General features: G+C 40.7%; 1 protein-coding gene across 1 annotated transcript in view; it reads left to right on the top strand.

Moving 5' to 3' along the window:
- LOC126263618 (sodium- and chloride-dependent GABA transporter ine-like) overlaps positions 1 to 25,581 on the top strand; it is a 357,286-nt gene that overhangs the window by 320,189 nt on the left and 11,516 nt on the right. Inside the window, exons 6-9 of the mRNA XM_049960708.1 lie at positions 13,806 to 14,034; positions 17,438 to 17,550; positions 17,752 to 17,892; positions 19,819 to 20,019. Of these exons, the coding sequence (XP_049816665.1) occupies positions 13,806 to 14,034; positions 17,438 to 17,550; positions 17,752 to 17,892; positions 19,819 to 20,019 (684 nt within the window). The remainder of the gene's footprint in view (positions 1 to 13,805; positions 14,035 to 17,437; positions 17,551 to 17,751; positions 17,893 to 19,818; positions 20,020 to 25,581) is intronic.

Genomic DNA, 25,581 nt, shown 5'->3' with positions numbered 1-25,581 from the left:
CTCCTTCCTCAGTTTTCACTCTTACATTTTCTTCATTCAGCAATTTCTCAAAATAAGTCAACCACCTTTGGATTATTTTTCCATGGCCATGCAGAATTATTCCTGTTTCCTCTTTCATTTGTTTTATTGCTGTTAGATTTTTGGAAGCTTTATCTCTTGATTTGCCTATCCGTATCAGTTGTCTCATATCCTGATTTTTCTGTAGTTGTTCGTATGCCTCCCTTACTGATTCAGCTTTAGCTTTAGCCACAGTTCATTTTGCCTCCTTCTTTGCACTTTTGTATGCTTGTCCATCCTCAGCACTTCCGGACATATCCTACTTCCTCTTAGCGTCTTTCTTTTCCTTCACAACCTTCTGCACCTCTTCATTCCACCACCATGCTTCCTTATATTTTGGCACCCCTCTCTCAGATGTTAACTCAAACACTTCCTCCCCAGTCTTTATTTTCCACCACTCCTGCACACTCTTTGCCAATTTTACCTTTCCCAGCACTTTTTCACTAAACTCCTCTCAAATTTTTATCCTTCAATCTCCACCACTTGATTTTCCTTTCACATTGATTTATGTGCCTCTGTCTTTTACATTCTTTCATCTCACAATCTGCTACAATTAACTTATGTTGTTGCTATTCCTTCACCGTATATGACCTTAGTATTTCACACCTCCCCACTGTTTTTCCTTCTACGTAATATGTAATCAATTTGGCTTTTATTTTTGCCACTCCTGTATGTTAGTAGTTTTTCTCTTTTTCTTTGGAAGTAGGTATTCGTAATCACTAGATCAAAAGCCACTGCAAACTCCACTATCTTTTTTACTTCCTCATTTCTCTCGCCATACCCCCATCCTCCATGCCACCTCTCTTCCCCACCGTTCCTTCCGCCAACATGACCATTTAGATCCCCTCCGACTATCACTCTTTCATTCTCTGGTATTCCGACCATTACTCCATCCAAATCTCTCCAAAATTTTTCCTTCTCATCCCCCGAACATCCCGCTTGGTGTGCATAGGCTGTCAGCACTGTTACAATTTCTCCACCAAACATCATCTTAACATACATGATCCAATCATTTACTCTGCTGACTTCACATACCTCTTCTTGAAGCTCTCTGTGCAAAATAACTCCAACTCCATTTCTTGATTCTGGGCTTGCACTACTATAAAGTAGCTTATAGGCTTCAGCTAAGATCTTTGCCTTATTGCCCTTCCACCTTGTCTCTTCCACACACAAAGCCTTTATCTTCCTCCTCTGCATCATGTCTACTATCTCTCTTCCCTTTCCCGTCATCGTTCCCGTGTTCGGAGTTCCCACTCTGATCTTGAACACCTTTAGATCCTTCGCAAAACGCCTCCCCCCGGAGATCCGAATGGGAGGCTGTTACCTCGGAACATTTTCTTGAGAAGCATCCATCATTCCTCTTGTTTTGGCAATGTTTTTTTTTTTTTTTTTTTTTTTTTACAGCCGGATGCCCTTCCTGCCGCCAACCCCCTTCCCTTGTTAGAGGGGTGGAGGCTTGCTAGTTTTGGTCCACCCTGGGTATTTTATTTCCCCAGTACCCACCATATCTGGTGAGCGTTCCCCTATCCGCCACCCGGGGAGGTGCCCAATGGGAAACTAGCAACTCCACATGGGGGGGGGGGGGGGGGGGGAGAAACACATCTAACCAAAAAATCTTTTGTGCCAACAGTGAATATACCACCAATAGTTGTTGTTGTTGTTGTTGTGGTCTTCAGTCCTGAGACTGGTTTGATGCAGCTCTCCATGCTACTCTATCCTGTGCAAGCTTCTTCATCTCCCAGTACCTACTGCAACCTACATCCTCCTGAATCTGCTTAGTGTATTGATCTCTTGGTCTCCCTCTACGATTTTTACCCTCCACGCTGCCCTCCAATGCTAAATTTGTGATCCCTTGATGCCTCAAAACATGTCCTACCAACCGATCCCTTCTTCTAGTCAAGTTGTGCCACAAACTTCTCTTCTCCCCAATCATATTCAATACCTCCTCATTAGTTACGTGATCTACCCACCTTATCTTCAGCATTCTTCTGTAGCACCACATTTCGAAAGCTTCTATTCTCTTCTTGTCCAAACTGGTTATCGTCCATGTTTCACTTCCATACATGGCTACACTCCATACAAATACTTTCAGAAACGACTTCCTGACACTAAAATCTATATTCGATGTTAACAAATTTCTCTTCTTCAGAAACGATTTCCTTGCCATTGCCAGTCTACATTTTATATCCTCTCTACTTCGACCATCATCAGTTATTTTACTCCCTAAATAGCAAAACTCCTTTACTACTTTAAGTGTCTCATTTCCTAATCTAATCCCCTCAGCATCACCCGATTTAATTTGACTACATTCCATTATCCTCATTTTGCTTTTGTTGATGTTCATCTTATATCCTCCTTTCAAGATACTGTCCATTCCGTTCAACTGCTCTTCCAAGTCCTTTGCTGTCTCTGACAGAATTACAATGTCATCGGCGAACCTCAAAGTTTTTACTTCTTCTCCATGAATTTTAATACCTACTCCGAATTTTTCTTTTGTTTCCTTTACTGCTTGCTCAATATACAGATTGAATAACATCGGGGAGAGGCTACAACCCTGTCTCACTCCTTTCCCAACCACTGCTTCCCTTTCATGTCCCTCGACTCTTATAACTGCCATCTGGTTTCTGTACAAATTGTAAATAGCCTTTCGCTCCCTGTATTTTACCCCTGCCACCTTCAGAATTTGGAAGAGAGTATTCCAGTTAACGTTGTCAAAAGCTTTCTCCAAGTCTACAAACGCTAGAAACGTAGGTTTGCCTTTTCTTAATCTTTCTTCTAAGATAAGTCGTAAGGTTAGTATTGCCTCACGTGTTCCGACATTTCTACGGAATCCAAACTGATCTTCCCCGAGGTCCGCTTCTACCAGTTTTTCCATTCGTCTGTAAAGAATTCGTGTTAGTATTTTGCAGCTGTGACTTATTAAACTGATAGTTCGGTAATTTTCACATCTGTCAACACCTGCTTTCTTTGGTATTGGAATTATTATATTCTTCTTGAAGTCTGTGGGGTATTTCGCCTGTCTCATACATCTTGCTCACCAGATGGTAGAGTTTTGTCATGACTGGTTCTCCCAAGGCCATCAGTAGTTCTAATGGAATGTTGTCTACTCCCGGGGCCTTGTTTCGACTCAGGTCTTTCAGTGCTCTGTCAAACTCTTCACGCAGTATCTTATCTCCCATTTCATCTTCATCTACATCCTCTTCCATTTCCATTATACCGTCCTCAAGTACATCGCCCTTGTATAAACCCTCTATATACTCCTTCCACCTTTCTGCCTTCCCTTCTTTGCTTAGAACTGGGTTGCCATCTGAGCTCTTGATATTCATACAAGTGGTTCTCTTCTCTCCAAAGGTCTCTTTAATTTTCCTGTAGGCAGTATCTATCTTACCCCTAGTGAGACAAGCCTCTACATCCTTACATTTGTCCTCTAGCCATCCCTGCTTAGCCATTTTGCACTTTCTGTCGATCTCATTTTTGAGACGTTTGTATTCCCTTTCGCCTGCTTCATTTACTGCATTTTTATATTTTCTCCTTTCATCAATTAAATTCAATATTTCTTCTGTTACCCAAGGATTTCTATTAGCCCTCGTCTTTTTACCTACTTGATCCTCTGCTGCCTTCACTACTTCATCCCTCAGAGCTACCCATTCTTCTTCTACTGTATTTCTTTCCCCCATTCCTGTCAATTGTTCCCTTATGCTCTCCCTGAAACTCTCTACAACCTCTGGTTCTTTCAGTTTATCCAGGTCCCATCTCCTTAAATTCCCACCTTTTTCCAGTTTCTTCAGTTTCAATCTGCAGTTCATAACCAATAGATTGTGGTCAGAATCCACATCTGCCCCTGGAAATGTCTTACAATTTAAAACCTGGTTCCTAAATCTCTGTCTTACCATTATATAATCTATCTGATACCTATTAGTATCTCCAGGATTTTTCCAGGTATACAACCTTCTTTTATGATTCTTGAACCAAGTGTTAGCTATGATTAAGTTATGCTCTGTGCAAAATTCTACAAGGCGGCTTCCTCTTTCATTTCTTCCCCCCAATCCATATTCACCTACTATGTTTCCTTCTCTCCCTTTTCCTACTGACGAATTCCAGTCACCCATGACTATTAAATTTTCGTCTCCCTTCACTACCTGAATAATTTCTTTTATCTCGTCATACATTTCATCAATTTCTTCATCATCTGCAGAGCTAGTTGGCATATAAACTTGTACTACTGTAGTAGGCATGGGCTTTGTGTCTATCTTGGCCACAATAATGCGTTCACTATGCTGTTTGTAGTAGCTAACCCGCACTCCTATTTTTTTATTCATTATTAAACCTACTCCTGCATTACCCCTATTTGATTTTGTATTTATAACCCTGTAATCATCTGACCAAAAGTCTTGTTCCTCCTGCTACCGAACTTCACTAATTCCCACTATATCTAACTTTAACCTATCCATTTCCCTTTTTAAATTTTCTAACCTACCTGCCCGATTAAGGGATCTGACATTCCACGCTCCGATCCGTAGAATGCCAGTTTTCTTTCTCCTGATAACGACATCCTCTTGAGTAGTCCCCGCCCGGAGATCCGAATGGGGGACTATTTTACCTCCGGAATATTTTACCCAAGAGGACGCCATCATCATTTAATCATACAGTAAAGCTGCATGTCCTCGGGAAAAATTACGGCTGTAGTTTCCCCTTGCTTTCAGCCGTTCGCAGTACCAGCACAGCAAGGCCGTTTTGGTTAATGTTACAAGGCCAGATCAGTCAATCATCCAGACTGTTGCCCCTGCAACTACTGAAAAGGCTGCTGCCCCTCTTCAGGAACCACATGTTTGTCTGGCCTCTCAACAGATACCCCTCCGTTGTGGTTGCACCTACGGTACGGCCATCTGTATCGCTGAGGCACGCAAGCCTCCCCACCAACGGCAAGGTCCATGGTTCATGGGGGAAGCCACCAATAGTACAAGTTGCTATTCCAAATTCTTATGATGCAGAGAGATGGAGAATTGTCACCTCAAAGGAGTGCACTTTTTACTACAAGACACAACTTACCAAGTAAGGTAGCACAGGAGTTGGCACACTGGATTTGCATTCAGGAGGATGACAGTTCAAGATTGCTTCCAGCCATCCTGATTTAGGTTTTCTGTGATTTCTCTAAATTGCCCAAGGCAAATGCCAGAAGGGTTGCTTTGAAAGGGCATGGTCACTTTCCTTCTCCGTCCTTCCTTAATTTGAGCTTCTGTTCCGTCTCTAATGACCTCATTGTTCACAAGATGTGAAACACTAATCTCCTCCTCCTCCTCCTCCTCCTCCTCCTCCTCCTCTCCCCCCCCCCCCCACCCACCCACCCACCCACCATACTCACACACACGTGAAATGATAAAGAGCAGTTTGAACACAGTTCTTGCACAAAATCTGATTGATTGGCTTTATACACATTGTTTTAGGAAATAACAAGAAGCTATAAATTAGTCTATGGTACTATCTGTTAATGACATCTCCTCTACATTTTTAATTGAAGTAAACTTCATGATTTTGCAACTTGCTGCACTGCATCATTTCCTGAACCTGTTTAACCAGTTCAAAGCGTCATGAAAATCAGTAATGTTCATCTCACTTGCAATTCAGAGGACATAGTCTCTTAGATTTCCCACAATAATGGTGCATTGACTCTCACTAGCAGTTCTAAATCTTCTGAATGGTTTTTCTTCCATATTTTTGCAAGTTCCATTTTGACACTTTGTGTAATGCTTCTTTCCATTTATATAATTCACATTCAGAGTCTACAAAATGAAACTGGCTTTGCAAACTTAATGTGTTTCTTCTTCCTTTGTTTAACCAAAAATATTACAGCTGTTTTTGTTTTGAACGGTCAGTGTCGGTTGGTCACAGCCAGTGTGTTCCCTGCCGCCGTTGGATAAGTAGCTGCAGTAGCAAGTCGTATACCCCTAGCTTACTTATTTGTTACATAGTTTAATTCTTAATTTCTTTGCGTGTTTTTGGGTACTTGCATTGTTTAATTCATAAATTTCAGGCGTATTATAGTATTTGAGAGTTGTAGCATCGCGCTTTAGTGTTTACTTCGTAGATTCGTACTTAAATTGCGTGTGAGTTTCGTATAGGAGGTGTAATTTCGAGTTTTAGTTACTGTAATCGTAAATTCAGGCAGATTGTAGCGCAGTCGTTAGGCATTTGTACAGTTTAGTTAATACATTCTTTGCGTGTTTCCCTTGCGTTATCTAGGCACGGACTCATGTTTCAGTAACTGTTGTTCAACATCGGTTAGAATGGACAGGAACTGTGATTGCTGTGTTCGGATGAGGGCTGAGTTGGCATCCCTTCACTCACAGCTGCAAGCGGCACTGACTTCGGTCGCGCAGCTTGAGGCTGTTGCCAGTGGGCACCACTGTGGGGAACCGGACTTGGGTATCACGGGGATGTCAACCTCGTCCCGTCTGTCCCCAGATCGGTCTGCCACTGTGGTTGCCCCGGTTGCTGCCCGCAGTGGGGCTGAGCCCTCGTCTGTGGTTGATTGGGAGGTTGTTCCAAGGCATGGCAGGCAGCGAAAGACGTCCCCGGAGGCTGATCAGAAAGCCTCCCCGGTGGGTCTGACAAACAGGTTTCAGGCACTGTCTCTGGCTGAGCCAGATGCAGCTGCCTGCCCTGTTTCAGAGGATGATTCTCAGCCTTCAAGGTCCGGGCAATCACAGAGAGTGGCCTTATTGGTAGTTGGGAGCTCCAATGTTAGGCGCGTAATGGGGCCCCTTAGGGGCATGGCGGCTAAGGAGGGGAAGAGATCCAGTGTGCACTCTGTGTGCATTCCGGGTGGAGTCATTCCTGATGTGGAAAGGGTCCTTCCGGATGCCATGAAGAGCACAGGGTGCAGCCAGCTGCAGGTGGTGGCACATGTCGGCACTAATGACATGTGTCGCTTTGGATCTGAGGAAATTCTCTCTGGATTCCAGCGGCTATCTGATTTGGTGATGGCTGCCGGTCTTGCTTACGAGATGAAGGCAGAGCTCACCATCTGCATCATCATTGACAGAACCGACTGCGGACCTTTGGGGCAGAGTCGGGTGGAGGGTCTGAAACGGAGGCTCAGACAGTTTTGCGACCGTGTTGGCTGCAGATTCCTTGACTTGCGCCATAGGGTGGTGGGGTTTCGGGTTCTGCTGAATAGGTCAGGAGTTCACTACACTCAGCTGGCGGCTACACGGGTAGCGGAGGCTGTGTAGCGTGGACTGGGTGGTTTTTTAGGTTAGAAGGCCTCGGGAAAGTACGGGGTGGGCTGCAATCTCAAAGGGTGCATGGCAAATACAGGACGTGCATGGATCAAGGAACAGTCGGAATTGTAGTTGTAAATTGTTGTAGTTGTGCTGGGAAAGTCCCTGAGCTTCAAGTGCTAATAGAAAGCACAGAAGCTGAAATCGTTATAGGTACAGAAAGCTGGCTAAAGCCTGAAATAAGTTCTGCAGAAATTTTTACGAAGTCTCAGACGGTGTTCAGGAAAGATAGATTAGGCAAAATTGGTGGTGGAGTGTTTGTGTCTGTCAGTAGTGGTTTATCTTGTAGTGAAGTCAAAGTAGATACTCCGTGCGAATTGGTATGGGTGGAGGTTATACTTAACAGCCGAACTAAGTTAATAATTGGCTCCTTCTACCGACCCCCAGACTCCGATGATATAGTTGCTGAACAGTTCAGAGAAAATTTGGGTCTCGTAACAAATAAATACCCCACTCATACGGTTATAGTTGGTGGGGACTTCAACCTTCCCTCGATATGTTGGCAAAAATACTTGTTCAAAACCGGTGGTAGGCAGAAAACATCTTCCGAGATTGTCCTAAATGCTTTCTCCGAAAATTATTTCAAGTAGTTAGTCCATGAACCCACACGAATTGGAAATGGATGCGAAAACACACTTGACCTCTTAACCACAAACAATCCAGAGCTGATAGAGAGCATCATGACTGATACAGGGATTAGTGACCACAAGGTCGTTGTAGCTAGGCTCAATACCGTTTCTTCCAAATCCACCAGAAACAAACTCAAAATAATTTTATTTAAAAAAGCGGATAAAGTGTCACTAGAAGCCTTCCTAAGAGACAATCTCCACTCCTTCCGAACTGACTATGCAAATGTAGACGAGATGTGGCTCAAATTCAAAGATATAGTAGCAACAGCAATTGAGAGATTCATACCTCATAAATTGGTAAGAGATGGAACTGATCCCCCGTGGTACACAAAACAGGTCCGAACTCTGTTGCAGAGGCAACGGAAAAAGCATGCGAAGTTCAGAAGAACGCGAAATCCCGAAGATTGGCTAAAATTTACAGACGCGCGAAATTTGGCACGGACTTCAATGCGAGATGCCTTTAATAGGTTCCACAACGAAACATTGTCTCGAAAGTTGGTAGAAAATCTGAAGAAATTCTGGTCGTATGGAAAGTACACAAGCGGCAAGACGCAGTCAATACCTTCGCTGCGCAGAGCCGATGGTACTGTTACCGACGACTGTGCCGCTAGAGTGGTGTTATTGAACGCAGTTTTCCGAAATTCCTTCACCAGGGAAGATGAATGGAATATTCCAGAATTTGAAACACGAACAGCTGCTAGCATGAGTTTCTTAGAAGTAGATACCTTAGGGGTTGCGAAGCAACTCAAATCGCTTGATACGGGCAAGCGTTCAGGTCCAGATTGTATACCGATTAGGTTCCTTTCAGATTACGCTGATCCAATAGCTCCCTACTTAGCAATCATATACAACCGCTCGCTCACCGATAGATCTGTACCTACGGATTGGAAAATTGCGCAGGTCGCACCAGTGTTTAAGGAGGGTACTAGGAGTAATCCATCAAACTACAGACCTATATCATTGACGTCGGTTTGCAATAGGGCTTTGGAGCATATACTGTATTCAAACATTATGAATCACCTCGAAGGGAACGATCTATTGATACATAATCAGCATGGTTTCAGAAAACATCGTTCTTGTGCAACGCAGTTAGCTCTTTATTCGCATGAAGTAATGGCCGCTATCGGCAGGGGATCTCAAGTTGATTCCGTATTTCTAGATTTCCAGAAAGCTTTTGACACCGTTCCTCGCAAGCGACTTCTAAAGCTGCGGGCCTATGGGGTATCGTCTAAGTTGTGCGACTGGATTCGTGATTTTCTGTCAGGAAGCTCGCAGTTCGTAGTAATAGACGGAAAATCATCGAGCAAAACTGAAGTGAGATCAGGTGTTCCCCAGGGAAGCATCCTGGGACCTCTGCTGTTCCTGATCTATATAAATGACCTGGGTGACAATCTGAGCAGTTCTCTTAGGTTGTTCGCAGATGATGCTGTAATTTACCGTCTAGTAAGGTCATCCAAAGACCAGTATCAGTTGCAAAGCGATTTAGAAAAGATTGCTGCATGGTGTGGCAGGTGGCAGTTGACGCTAAATAACGAAAAGTGTGAGGTGATCCACACGAGTTCCAAAAGAAATCTGTTGGAATTCGATTACTCGATAAATAGTACAATTCTCAAGGCTCTCAATTCAACTAAGTACCTGGGTGTTAAAATTATGAACAACTTCAGTTGGAAAGACCACATAGATAATATTGTGGGGAAGGTGAGTGAGAGGTTGCGTTTCATTGGCAGGACACTTAGAAGATGCAACAAGTCCACTAAAGAGACAGCTTACACTACACTCGTTCGTCCTCTGTTAGAATATTGCTGCGCGATGTGGGATCATTACCAGGTGGGATTGACGGAGGACATCGAAAGGGTACAAAAAAGGGCAGTTTTGTATTATCACGTAGTAGGGGAGAGAGTGTGGCAGATATGATACGCGAATTGGGATGGAAGTCATTACAGCAAAGACATTTTTCGTCGCGGCGAGATCTATTTACGAAATTTCAGTCACCAATTTTCTCTTCCGAATGCGAAAATATTTTGTTGAGCCCAACCTACATAGGTAGGAATGATCATCTAAATAAAACAAGAGAAATTAGAGCTCGAACAGAAAGGTTTAGGTGTTCGTTTTTCCTGCGCGCTGTTCGGGAGTGGAATGGTAGAGAGATAGTATGATTGTGGTTCGATGAACCCTCTGCCAAGCACTTAAATGTGAATTGCAGAGTAGTCATGTATATGTAGATGTAGATGAAACCTATTACTCTCCAGGTTTTCTTTGGTCTAGGAAGTTACTGTATTTTTGGTCTGGAATGTAATTAGCACAACCATCATTGTTCGAATCAAAATTCATGGAATTGTTAGAGTTGCTTCCTATTTCTTCTAATGTTTTCCAAAATGTCTAGTCAAATGTCATCATCTGAATGAATTCCAGAAATTAACTATAGGTAGCACATATGTAGGTCTTCAGGAGAAGTAGCTGATTTTGACTGCATTCCAATAGTAACTGAACAACTGTGTCAGCAAAATAATTAACTGAAATGGGAATTTACTTTCCAAATTGTGATCATATTGTGCAATGTTACCTGTTTCCCAACTGCCATCAGTAAAGGATGTGTATCTGTTGCAATGCACATGCACTTTCTGCTACAGTTATGGTGAGGGAGTACTTTTCTCCAGCTGCCTGTTGAGCTAAGACTTTGGCATTTTCTTAAACATATTTGCAGTGGGTCTTAGCAGCTAAAATTCTGACATTGTGTTTCTTATAGTGCTTTCTTCCTGCACAAAAAATTTTGGGGCAGTTTCAACATGTTAGATTGGACTATTCACTTGTCAGATGTTTACCTTTCAGTTAGGCCTGGATCACCAGTTCTAAGAAAGATTTCGACTATCTTGGACCTGGCCTTCTCCTTGTGCCAAGCTCTGCTTACATATGCTAGAGTCAGTTGACCCCCCCCCCCCCCCCCATAGGACCCAAGTTGTACTAGTGGCCATTTTATTGCAGGGTCCTACACTTATCTAAGTTAATTTGACTGATCATCACTCCCATGTCTACCTGAAACTTTATCAGTTGTCCATCTACATCCAGCATAAACAGAATATGCTGTGGTGGTGCTCGAAGGGTGTCGAAGACAGCCTCCGATGATCACCTCACAGTTCGCTGATTGTAACAAACTTTTGCCAAATGGCCTGTTTTGCAGCATACTGCACACATGGCCTCCACATCTGGGGAGTCCTGTTGAACGTGCACCAAATGACAATCAGGGCAGGACTGCCAACTTGCCCGTTGAGCAGAAACAGGTGTCGAAGGAGATCAACACATGATAGTCCAAAAAGTGTCTTGAGCAGTGGTTACGACACTTAGATTGACTTCTACCCAACATACCCAACACAGGCGAAGATGGGCAGCACTGTGATGTCACCACACTTGAATCATCAGTGGTGTCAACATACGGCAGCTCAGTGGAAGGCAAGGCTACCTGGCTCAGCCCATGGGGTACCAGGGGCCATTTACCATAAGCAACAATTTCACCACCAGCCAATTGTCACAAAGTACATCCCTTACTGCTGCCACAATTGATGCAATTCCACACTCTGAGCAATGTCAGTGAAAGAAGTGTTGAACAAGGCCAATGCCCTAGTTTGGACCTCCACATCGATCACTTCTCTAATTAAAGTGTCTGCATATGAGGTAGCACATTAAGAACATTCAAACTGACACTTGCATGAGAGACACTGCAGGTCAGTGATAAAAGGCCAGGGCTCTTGTTGTGCTGGCTGAACTGTAACTTTCCCACTACAACAAAGGTTGGATGACCAAAATACTGTGTGTGCAACTGACAAATTCCACCAAAGACAAGTTTCTCAGGCTTCAGATTCTGCATAATCTCATACAATACCACACTGCTGGATGATAACAGAGCAGCCTTATCAGTGGATTGACAATATGACTCCACTGGCAGAGCAGCAAGAATTGGTGCAGATAATTCTCCCACTTTTTGCAGATTCATCAAAGCTGGTGAACAGTGTTGAGGAGGCTGGGGGAAAGAGTCTCTGCCAGTGCCTGGTGTTATCAGTGTGGCTTGAGTACAGTGTTATTCTGTATTCTGTGTGAGCAGTTCCTGCATCTGCTCCTACTGCAGCTTTTGTTGCTGCTGCTGGAGGTGCAGCTGCTCCTGCCAGAATTGCAAAAATTACAGGTGCACAGTGACTACAATCAGAGCACAGCATAAGGTGAAGACCAAGTTTGAGGTATTAGAAATCCACATAAGAACTGCCAGGCCAAGCTTAACACCACTGAAAGGTCAACCTCTGAGCTAGTGGCTCTGTCCATGTTTCGCTTTACATGTGCCCTTCATGACAATTGTTCTATATAATATCCATGCCAACTCATTTGCACCCATCTCAGTGTCTGCTGATGGGAATATAAAGGAGGGAGGGAGAGAGAGAGAGAGAGAGAGAGAGAGAGAGAGAGAGACTATAATCAGTCCTCCTCAATAATTTTCAGAAGAAAATAATAGGTATGAGATAAGCCATTAGCTGACTGTTACATGCCTATCTCAACTTCTATGGATTGCAGTCACACAATGTATTTCTAACTACCAAAAACGCATGGTTTATTGTTATCCTACAGAAAGAGCAATTCACAAAAGTCTAAGTCTTTATGTTCCAAGGCAGACTCAGTCCAAATTAATGTAGAATCCAGTTTTTGATCATCTTCACACATGTGGCAGAAGTAAAGCACCAGTGAATCTGATCTCAAGTTTAAGAATGGTTCACTAAGCATGGAGCAGTTGGAGATACGCTCTGGCCTTTCTCTGACCTGTGAATTGATTTACTTACCCTGTTACAGTGGGACCTACAGTGCAACATCCAAACTAAGCCACAACCTAGTGAGGTATTTCTCATGTGCACAAAGCAATGGCAACAGAAAAATAAGGAATAAAAGCAGAAAAAAATTCTAAAAGTTGCTGATGATCAAAACCTGAACATTTAATTTGGCAGTAACTTTCTCTCTCGCCTACTGAGCAACTTTATAGGGCTGCAAATTACACTAATTATGATGAACCATATTTTAAAAATATATTTGATGTACCAGATGTTAGAAGTAGCTCATGACTAAAATTTTCACTTGTTGTTAATTATTCACAAATAATCTTCACTTTATAATGGCAGGCTATACATGTTAATATCTTATATGCAACCTTAAAAAATATTTAAAATTAAACTCATCTGGTTCAGAAGAGATGTGTTACAATTATAGGTGATAGGGAGAAAATGCAATTTGGCTCTCTAAGTGGAGGAAAGTACTGATCATTTCAGTGTTGTTAAAAGTTGTTTATTTTGGTTGTGTAAACTAGGAAAATGTAATACAGCTAGGAAGGGAGTTTTGCAGAAAGAAACTGTCACTGTATGTTTTAAGCTAGTACTGAAACTGTATATTTACTCCTCATATAATCATATAAGATATAGCGACATCATCTGATCTTATTAAGGGAAACTGAAAGAATTTTCTGGTTATGAAAGGAGACAGTAAGTCTATTATGCAGTTTAATATACAAAGCATATGGCAGCCCTTAAAATCTTGAAAGTAGTATCCCCTTATAATTTGTTTTCTCTGTGTAACATAATTTTTGGGAATTGGTAACAGCTACAAGTGGTATATGAGGAGCCAGTTTTAGAAGGAGACAAATTTGTGAAATTTTATATTATCATTATCTATTTAAATTACACTTCAGGTCACACTTCCTAATTAATATTACTGACATTTGATCTGTTAGTTTAGCCTGTAATATGATAATTGCAGGGGAATTCATCTGAGATTGTTACCTGTAATTAATCCTGTGCACTTTTATTTGCAGGTTTGGGTACATGCTCTTGCACAGAATTTCAATTCTCTTGGAGTAGCATTTGGATCTATGATATCATTTGCTAGCTATAATCATTACAACAATCAATTCCTAATTGACACTTTAGCTGTATCAACAATAAATGCCGTTACAAGCATTCTCGTTGGTCTCTTTGCTTTTGCAACTATTGGGAATATTTCTGTAGAGTTGGATAAGCCAGTAGAAGCTGTTATTTCAGATGGTAAGTTATACTTCTTACTTACAGAGATTACAGTAAGACCTTATACAAATCTCGGTGTGTAACTTTGTTGAAATTTGTGGAAGTAAACTGAGTTACCAGTAGATAAACTGTCTGTAGAATTCATCTTGTAGTATTTAGTCAAAATTTTCCTGAACCCATCTGCTCTCAGACTATAGCTCCAGGATCAAAAAATGAGTTAACTGCTTTATATTAAAGCCATACATGTAAAAGTGCAGAGAGCCAACATTGTCAACTAGAATTGCAGTGAGTTTTGGGTACTAAAAAACAAAATACTGTTATTATTATTATTATTATTATTATTATTTCCATCGTCGTCGTCATCGTCATCAGTTTGCTCAGGAAAGTTGTAGATGGTCAGCTAAGTTTTTTTGTCTAATGTCCAATTGGACATCATATGGCCACATGTTATCTTAACATCATTTCTGCAATTTGTTCTACAGATAATTGTGTAAATGAGTGTACTCATTAGGAACTAAGGTTGTTGTCAACTGGTTGGTCAGTACCTTTGCCTTTATGCTGAAACATCTGCAGGTAACATTGTCGGGAATAAATTGATACTTGGATTCAGTGTTATGAAAATCTTTTAAGGTTTATGGTGGCTTTTAAAGTATTGATTTTTAACACAGAGATAGAGCAGTAGTGGGATGAGCCTTCTAATTGGTTTTCATTTTACTTCCTCTAATACAATTCAGTAAAAGCATTATGAGACTAATCATCTCAGTAATAATTTGCACCAGTTTGAGCATTGTATTTGACAGAGAGACAAGATAGATCGTTACGCAAAACTGATGTTTTGAGGATATTGACAATACCTAAATAACACCCTGTAACAAATGCTTCTGTCGATAGTGAAATACATTTTAAAAACATCTCTTCTAATAACCAGAAGCTGAGTCGAAACAAGGCTCCGGGAGTAGACAACATTCCATTAGAACTACTGACAGCCTTGGGAGAGCCAGTCCTGACATAACTCTACCGTCTGGTGAGCAAGATGTATGAGACAGGCGAAATACCCTCAGACTTCAAGAAGAATATAATAATTCCAATACCAAAGAAAGCAGGTGTTGACAGATGTGAAAATTACCGAACAATCATTTTAATAAGCCACTGCAAAATACTAATGCGAATTCTTTACAGACGAATGGAAAAACTAGTAGAAGCCAACCCTGGGGAAGATCAGTTTGGATTCCGTAAAAATATTGGAACACGTGAGGCAATACTGACCCTACGACTTATCTTAGAAAAAAGATTAAGGGAAGGCAAACTTACATGTCTAGCATTTGTAGACTTAGAGAAAGCATTTGACAATGTTGATTGGAATACTCTCTTTCAAATTCTGAAGGTGGCAGGGGCAAAATACAGGGAGTGAAAGGCTATTTACAATTTGTACAGAAACCAGATGGCAGTTATAAGAGTGAAGGGATATGAAAGGGAAGCAGCAGTTGGGAAGGGAGTGATACAGGGTTGTAGCCTCTCCCCGATCTTATTCAATTTGTATATTGAGCAAGCAGTAAAGGAAACAAAAGAAAACTTCGGAGTAGGTATTAAAATCCATGGAGAAGAAATAAAAACTTTGAGGTTCGCCAGTGACATTGTAATTCTGTCAGAGACAGCAAAGGACTTGGAAGAGCAGTTGAACGGAATGGACAGTGTCTTGAAAGAAGGGTGTAAGATGATCATCAACAAAAGAAAAACGAGGATAATGGAATGTAGTCGAATTAAGTCGGGTGATGCTGAGGGAATTGGATTAGGAAATGAGACACTTAAAGTAGTAAAGGAGTTTTACTATTTGAGGAGCAAAATAACTGATGATGGTCGAAGTAGAGAGGATATAAAATGTCACTGGCAATGGCAAGGAAAGCGTTTCTGAAGAAGAGAAATTTATTAACATCAAGTATAGATTTCAGTGTCGGGAAGTCGTTTCTGAAAGTATTTGTATGGAGTGTAGCCATGTATGGAAGTGAAACGTGGACGATAAATAGTTTGGACAAGAAGAGAATAGAAGCTTTCGAAATGTGGTGCTACAGAAGAATGCTGAAGATTAGATGGGTAGATCACATAACTAATGAGGAGGTATTGAATAGAATTGGGGAGAAAAGGAGTTTGTGGCACAACTTGACTAGAAGAAGGGATCGGTTGGTAGGACATGTCTTGAGGCATCAAGGGATCACAAATTTAGCATTGGAGGGCAGCATGGAGGGTAAAAATCGTAGAGGGAGACCAAGAGATCAATACACTAAGCAGATTCAGAAGGATGTAGGTTGCAGTAGGTACTGGGAGATGAAGAAGCTTGCACAGGATAGAGTAGCATGGAGAGCTGCATCAAACCAGTCTCAGGACTGAAGACCACAACAACAGCATGGCATCCAGCCTACAAAAGATAGGAGAAGTTGTGTAATGTATCTTAAACAAATACGCCAATTACATCCCTGCTTTTTAAAGCAAATGGGCACATATTGCCATGTGAGATTGATGCTATTCATCATGATTACAGGAGCTTTAGAACATAATGCACATCTTGGTTAGTGTAGTATTTCTTTATAACACTGTGTGTTATTTTTTCTCTGTAACACTGAATGTAATAATTGTATAATTGTTGCCAAGAACCAAATTTTATTGTAAGGAGCTGGCAAAAGTTACTGCTCCATGTACTGATCTTGACAGATCATTCATTACTGAAGAACTGCCATTTTATACTCTGCCAGTGGTGTCATTGGGGTGTGGTATGGAGGGGAACATGACATCAGCACACTGTTCCCAGAGCTTGGAGCCATTGCTTTTAGCTTAAGTAGCTTGTCAGTTGGCAACATGAAGGTGAATCCATCCCTTTTCAGTCCTCCCATCAAGGAAAAATTCTTTTCAGTACCAGGAATTGAGTTCAGATCCTCCACGCGACAGACATGCTGACCACTTACCCATTGAGCTATTAAATTTTAGGAAAAAATTTTTCTCTGTGATAAAATTGTTTGAATCAGTTTTAAATAGAGTTGTTATTAATGGAAGTGTATTAAAATTGTTAATGCAAGACTACAGAAATGACAAAGCTTTGGAAGAGATTTTAACACACAAAAAACACAATAAAAATGTACTGTATCAGGTTACCCTCCATTCAGAGGCTGTTGCACACAGCGACTGTTATATCGCGTGTAATGCATCCACAGTTCATTGAACTGTGGATGAAGCCCAACCAACAGGCATTACATGCATTGATCAAAAATGGTAGTTCATTGAGTATGGCTAGTTCCTAGCTGAAATCTAGATCTGCCAATAAAAATTCCAAAGGACGACTAATAGCTGAAATATATTATTTACAAGTCAAAATAAACTATGTTTATTGTGCTGTGACTTCTTGCTCATAACTGTTTGATGAACATTTTTTCAGGCCCAGGTCTTGTGTTCATTGTATATCCACAGGCAATGGCTAAAATGCCAGCATCTCAGCTGTGGGCTGTTCTCTTTTTCTTCATGTTGCTGTGTCTCAGCTTGAATAGCCAGGTATGAGCTATAACAGTAATGAAGCCAGTTACATATAATGTTAGTAAGATATTTATAAATAAATTATTCAAAATGAGATCTTCTTCACATTTTACTGACATTTACAGTGCTGACATTAAAATAGTTGACCTGTTTATGAAAAACAAGTTGATTTATCAAAAATTATAACAGGTTGTGCACCATGATCATTCTATGTTTCAGTTTGCTATAGTCGAAGTTGTTGTTACATCCATACAGGATGGTTTCCCAAACTGGGTCAGGAAAAGACTTATGTGTCATGAGATGCTGGTACTGATAGTGTGTGCTATATCATTCCTTTTTGGTCTTCCACATGTTACACAGGTAAGATATTAATACCACAAAATATTCACTTTCATTAAATGGTTACTAGTAGCCCAGAAAATGGGAGAAAATGTTGTTTGAACATAATAATGCGGTAATGTCAGTTTAGTGCTGAGCAGCCAAAATAGTATTTTCAGTCATTTCTGTATGTGACAGATGCTCAGTCTCATGGTTAGTTGGTAGCAAGATCCCAATACTCCAGCCAGCCATTTCTTCACTGAATGAGTATCAGTTTCATTCAGAACATATTAAAAATAAACACACAATATTTTCTCATTTCTTTTTTTAAAACTATATTTAACTAGTTGTGTATCATTCTCATTCTCTTCTTATCTGGCATTAACATTTTTATATCTACCTCAATACTGTACTCAGCCTTTGGCACCTTCTGTTTCATTTTCTAGTTGTTGTCTCGCTTTAGAACCATTGCCTTTGCAAAGTTAACTGTTTATGGAGGCCTCAACATATTTCTTACCCCCATGTCTGTTACAGAAATTTCCAGACATTTCTTTTCTTGAATGTTCTTCAAAGTTCCTCCACAATTCATATGTTTTCTTTTAACTTGGTTTTAAACATTTTATGAAACTCCAACTGAAATATCCACATGTTGGATGTTTTTGTTACTAGTACATGGGATGGTCTGTCATGATTCTCTAAAGCTGTTACACTTTGTTTTTATTTATAAGTTTTATAGCATTTAAAAGTCCCATATAAGCTAGTAAGTACTCTTTCTGCTCAGTAATGATGAATGTAAACAGTTTAAAGTACTTTCCACTTCTATGTTACATTTTCATTCAGACAAAATCCATGAATATATGAGAGGAAAATAAGTACACAATCACACCTCTGTTATTTTTTGTTTTAAGTGTAAATTGTGTTTACTAGCAGTCAAAGAGCTTTTCACCTTGCCTTCTTATTACAGAAATGTTGCATAACAAAAAATATGCATACTTGGAATGTAGTGTAAATATTACAGAACTACAATGACAGTTCCAAGAAAGTGACACTCCTTGCAATATGAGTGAAAGCAGCATAAGAACATGAAGGGAAGATTGTGTTTATTACAATTACTACACCCAATTCAAAGGAATTTCACACTTTACATACAAATGAAACTGAAGGAACATCAGGAAATACATACACATTAAGTGAGATGTTACAGAGGATCGGTCTCCAAACCTTTTCGATTTTACTCCTAGAAATTTTATTTGTGGTGTCTGCAAGAGCAGGAAGGGTGAGAAGAGGGGGGTGGGGGGAGGGGGAGGGAGGGAATACTTAAAGATGTGCCTGTTTGCTCAGTACCTCTTCTGTTTGGTGTGAAGTGGTTTGTCATCTTGTACACATTGTATTCCAGCCCAGATTTTCTTGAGTGAATGTTGTTATTTTTTTGTTTTGATGACTTGGTGGAATTTCTTGAAAGTGTTTCCTTCTTTTCATAAATCATAAGCTAGTTTTATTAAAGGTATGCTATATTCTATAGTTTCTTTACTGCATAGGAAATACAACTCGTGCTTTTCATACTAATTGTTCCATCATATCTGACCTTGTCAAAAGGCTCAGTAACTCAAGTAAACTATTGGAAATGTGTGTTGTGGAATGCATTTATCATATAACAGTTGCTTTTTTTTCAAAAATATGTCTTGTTGATAATAATTCATATTAAGATGTTGGAAGTTGCCTTCTATCAGCAGGCAGTTTTATTTAATATATTTCAGATAAACGACTTTCATGCTACCTGCTTTTTTCCAAATTTTAGATATGATTGTGTTTCATGTTACCTTCTAAATTAGTTCACTCCATTTGAGATGTCATTATGCAGATTCTTTCAAACCCCCGTCCCTACTCATGTGCAGTGGTGGTGTAATTTTTGTATTATTATGTACTACTAATTAGTGATGTGATATTATAAACAAATTATTTTTCCAGGGTGGTATCTACTTCTTCCAGTTAGTAGATCAATATGCTGCTTCAATATCAATAATGTTCTTGGCATTCTTTGAAGTGATTGGAATTTCTTGGCTGTATGGTGCCCACAGACTTGCAAGAAATGTAAATGATATGACTGGCAGGTTTCCTTCACTTTATATAAGATTTTGCTGGTGGGTAGCAGCACCCGTTCTTTTGATGGTATGCCTGATATTTTTCAGACTTATTCTTAGTTATTAGTAATGCGAGATTATGTTCCTAGTGATAGAATTTGAACAAAAATTTGTTGGTTACTATTTGCGTCACTGTGTTTCTTCCACAGGCATTACATAAAACATTACTAATAAAATAATAATTAGTTCCAAATAAAAATTGTAGATATAAATGGAAAAATGCAGAAACCAAAAAAGTGCAGATCCAGGAGAAATATTTTTCCATCTAGTGTATTATGAATTAATGAATGTAATTGTGGTAGACAAGCATAGTGTTTGACAGTATGTCTGCTACTGATCTAGAGCCTGATGTTAATGACATGCTCCGAGAAGCTGCAGCTTGGTTTATCTTTCAGTTAATATTAAAAAAACTAATTTTATTCAGTTCCACACTAAAAATAAAAATCCAGAGAACATAGTCATTGCACATGACAAACAGGCACTAGAACAGGTACACTCCACTAAATTCCTAGGGGTTCTTATTGACAGAAGGCTCAACTGGGAACATCATGTGTCCCTCCTGACTCTAAAAAGGGTGACATCAGCAACTTTTGCTTTAAGAATCATCACTTATTTTGGGGACATCACCATTCAGAAATTGGCTTATTTTGGGCACTTTCACTCATTAATGAGTTGTGGCATAATCTTCTGGGGTAATTGACCAGTCCCCAAAAAAAAGTCCTAACAGCTCAGAAGAGAGCAGTCAGAATTATGTGTGAGGTTTCTCCATGAACCTCATATAGAAAACTCGTCACTCAGTTAGGAATACTGACAACAATAAGTCAGTACATATACTCTCTGATAAATTGTGTCATTAAAAACTATGCTCATTATGAAAAAAATTGTTCATACCACAACTATAACACTAGAGGGAAAGATGTTCTCTATTTTAAACTAAAAAACTTCACTTGTACAGAAGGGAGTAAAGTATGCTGCTATTATGACTTTTAATGCACTTCCTAATTATATTAAATTATGAGAGAAAATGAAATGCTATTCAGATGTATGTTAAAGAAATACCTACTTGACTGTCCACTGTACTCCTTAGATGAATTCTTTTCCAGAAGTAATTAAAAGTTCCCATATACACTTTTATGCACTTCTTGAATAAAAAGATATATCTTGTTATTGAGTTATTAGATGAAAGATACAATACTATTTTAATGTTAGACAGTGAATTACAATACTAGATCAATGTAACAGTATTATGAAAAGGAGAGTGACTACTCACCATATAGCGGAGATGCTGAGTCGCAGATAGGCACAACAAAAAGACTGTCTCAAATAAAACTTTTGGCCATCACACACATGTGCACGCAATTGCAACTCACACACACGACTGCAGTCTCAGGCAATTGAAACCACACTGCGAGCAGCAGCACCAGTGCATGATGGGAGTGACAACTGGGTGGGGTAAAGAGGAGACTGGTGTGGGTAGGGGGAGGGATAGTATGGTAGGGGTGGCGGACAGTGAAGTGCTCCTGCAGGTTAGACAGAAGGCGGGGGGGGGGGGGGGGGGGGGAAGTAGCAGAAAAGGAGAAAGACTGAGTGTGATGGTGGAATGATGGGTGTGTAGTGCTGGAATGGGAACAGGGAAGGGGTGGATGGATGAGGGCAGTGACTAACAAAGGTTGAGGCCAACAGGGTTATGGGAATGTAGGATGTATTGCAGAAAAAGTTCCCACCTGCGCAGTTCAGAAAAGCTGCTGTTGGTGGGAAGGATCCATAAGGCACAAGCTGTGAAGCAGTCATTGAAATGAAGGATATGATGTTTGGCAGTGTGTTCAGCAACATGGCAGTCCATTTATTTCTTGACCGTGGTTTGTTGGTGACCATTCATGCGGACAGACAGCTTTTGGTTTTCTGCCCACATAGAATGCAGCATGCTGGTTGCAGCCCAGCTCGTAGATCACATGACTGGTTCCACAAGTAGCCCTGCCTATGATGGGGTAGGTGATGTTTGTGACTGGATTGGAGTAGGTGGTGGTGGTGGGAAGATGTATGGGACAGGTCTTGAATCTAAGTCTATTACAGGGGTATGAGCCGTGAGGTAACCCCTGCTCCCAACCCCTTACCTCATGGCTCATACCCCTGTAATAGACCTAGATGCAAGACCTGTCCCATACATCCTCCCACCACCACCTACTCCAGTCTGGTCACGAAAATCACCTATCCTATCATAGGCAGGGCTACCTATGAAACCAGTCATATGATCTACAAACTAAGTTGCAACCTCTGTGCTACATTCTATGTGGGCATGGCAACCAACAAGCTGTCTGTCTGCATGAATGGCCACTGATAATCTGTAGCCAAGAAACTAGTGGAACACCCTGTTGCTGAGCATGCTGCCAAGCATTACATCCTTCATTTCAATGACTGCTTCAACCTGTGCCAGAACTACACAGCTATCATTCCACCATCGCACTCAGACTTTCTCCTTTTTCGCTACTTCCCCCACCCCCTCCCCTGCCCTCTGTCTAACCAGCAGCACTTAACTGTCTGCCACCCGCACCATACTATCCCTCCCCCCCATGAACCATAGACCTTGCCGTTGATGGGGAGGCTCGCGTGCCTCAACGATACAGATAGCCGTACCATAGGTGCAACAACAACGGAGGGTATCTGTTGAGAGGCCAGACAAACATGTGGTTCCTGAAGAGAGGCAGCAGCCTTTTCAGTAGTTGCAGGCACAACAGTCTGGATGATTGACTGATCTGGCCTTGTAATGCTAACCAAAATGGTCTTGCTGTTCTGGTACTGCGAACGGCTGAAAGCAAGGGGGAACTACAGCCGTAATTTTTCCCGAGGGCATGCAGCTTTACTGTATGATTAAATGATGATGGCGTCATCTTGGGTAAAATATTCTGGAGGTAAAATAGTCCCCCATTCGGATCTCCGGGCAGGGACTACTCAAGAGGATGTTGTTATCAGGAGAAACAAAACTGGTGTTCTACGGATCGGAGCGTGGAATGTCAGATCCCTTAATCGGGCAGGTAGGTTAGAAAATTTAAAAAGGGAAATGGAGAGGTTAAAGTTAGATATAGTGGGAATTAGTGAAGTTCGGTGGCAGGAGGAACAAGACTTTTGGTCAGGTGAATACAGGGTTATAAATACAAAATCAAATATGGGTAATGCTGGAGTAGGTTTAATAATGAATAAAAATATAGGAGTACGGGTAAGCTACTACAAACAGCATAGTGAACGCATCATTGTGGCCAAGACAGACACGAAGCCCACGCCTACTACAGTAGTGCAAGTTTATAAGCCAACTACCTCTGCAGATGCTGAAGAAAATGATGAAATGTATGATGAGATAAAAAAAAATTATTCAGGTAGTGAAGGGAGACAAAAATTTAATAGTCATGGGTGACTGGAATTCGAGAGTAGGAAAAGGGAGAGAAGGAAACATAGTGGTGAATATGGATTGGGGCTAAGAAATGAAAGAGGAAGCCACCTGGTAGAATTTTGTGCAGAGCATAACTTAATCATAGCTAACACTTGGTTTAAGAATCATGACAGAAGGTATCAGATAGATTATATAACGGTAAGACAGAGATTTAGGGAACCAGGTTTTAAATTGTGAGACATTTCCAGGGGCAGATGTGGACTCTGACCACAATCTATTGGTTATGAACTGTAGATTAAAACTGAAGAAACTGCAAAAAAGTGGGAATTTAAGGAGATGGGACCTGGATACACTGAAAGAACCAGAGGTTGTAGAGAGTTTCAGGGAGAGCATAAGGGAACATTTGACAGGAATGGGGGAAAGAAATACAGTAGAAGAATAATGGGTAGCTTCGAGGGATGAAATAGTGAAGGCAGCAGAGGATCAAATAGGTAAAAATACGAAGGCTAGTAGAAACCCTTGGGTAACAGAAGATATATTGAATTTAATTGATGAAAGGAGAAAATATAAAAATGCAGTAACGTCTGAAAAATGAGATCGACAGGAAGTGCAAAATGGCTAAGCAGGGATGGCTAGAGGACAAATGTAAGGATGTAGAGGCTTATCTCACTAGGGGTAGGATAGATACTGCCTAAAGGAAAATTAAAGAGATCTTTGGAAAAAGGAGAACCACTTGCATGAATATCAAGAGCTCAGATGGAAACCCAGTTCTAAGCAAAGAAGGGAAAGCAGAAAGGTGGAAGGAGTATATAGAGGGTCTATACGAGGGTGATGTACTTGAGGAGAATATTATGGAATTGGAAGAGGATGTAGATGAAGATGAAATGGGAGATATGATATTGCGTGAAGAGTTTGAGAGAGCACTGAAAGACCTGAGTCGAAACGAGGCCCCCGGAGTAGACAACATTCCATTAGAACTACTGACAGCCTTGGGAGAGCCATTCCTGACACAACTGTACCATCTGGTGAGCAAGATGTATGAGACAGGCGAAATACCCTCAGACTGCAAGAAGAATATAATAATTCCAATCCCAAAGAAAGCAGGTGTTGACAGATGTGAATATTACCGAACTATCAGTTTAATAAGTCACAGCTGCAAAATACTAACGCGAATTCTTTACAGACGAATGGAAAAACTGATAGTAGCCGACCTTGGGTAAGATCAGTTTGGATTCCGTAAAAATATTAGAACACGTGAGGCAATACTGACCCTACGACTTGTCTTAGAAAAAAGATTAAGGAAAGGCAAACCTACGTTTCTAGCATTTGTAGACTTAGAGAACGCTTTTGACAATGTTGATTGGAATACTCTCTTTCAAATTCTGAAGGTGGCAGGGGTAAAATACAGGGAGCAAAAGGCTATTTACAATTTGTATAGAAACCAGATGGCAGTTATAAGAGTCAAGGGACACGAAAGGGAAGCAGTGGTTGGGAAGGGAGTGAGACAGGGTTGTAGCCTATCCCCGATGTTATTCACTCTGTATATTGAGCAAGCAGTGAAGGAAACAAGAGAAAAATTCTGAGTAGGTATTAAAATCCATGGAGAAGAAATAAAAACTTTGAGGTTCACCAGTGACATTGTAATTCTGTCAGAGACAGCAAAGGACTTGGAAGAGCAGTTGAACGAAATTGACATTGTCCTGAAAGGAGGGTGTAAGATGAAGATCAACAAAAGCAAAACGAGGATAATGGAATGTAGTCGAATTAAGTCGGGTGATGCTGAGGGAATTGGATTAGGAAATGAGACACTTAAAGTAGTAAAGGAGTTTTACTATTTGAGGAGCAAAATAACTGATGATGGTCGAAGTAGAGAGGATATAAAATGTCACTGGCAATGGCAAGGAAAGCGTTTCTGGAGAAGAGAAATTTATTAACATCAAGTATAGATTTCAGTGTCGGGAAGTCGTTTCTGAAAGTATTTGTATGGAGTGTAGCCATGTATGGAAGTGAAACGTGGACGATAAATAGTTTGGACAAGAAGAGAATAGAAGCTTTCGAAATGTGGTGCTACAGAAGAATGCTGAAGATTAGATGGGTAGATCACATAACTAATGAGGAGGTATTGAATAGAATTGGGGAGAAGAGGAGTTTGTGGCACAACTTGACTAGAAGAAGGGATCGGTTGGTAGGACATGTTCTGAGACA

Source organism: Schistocerca nitens, chromosome 1, assembly GCF_023898315.1.
Source record: "Schistocerca nitens isolate TAMUIC-IGC-003100 chromosome 1, iqSchNite1.1, whole genome shotgun sequence".
Classification (NCBI taxonomy): domain Eukaryota; kingdom Metazoa; phylum Arthropoda; class Insecta; order Orthoptera; family Acrididae; genus Schistocerca; species Schistocerca nitens.
The sequence above is the reverse complement of the archived record's forward strand: the minus strand, read 5'-3'. Positions and strand labels throughout refer to the sequence as shown.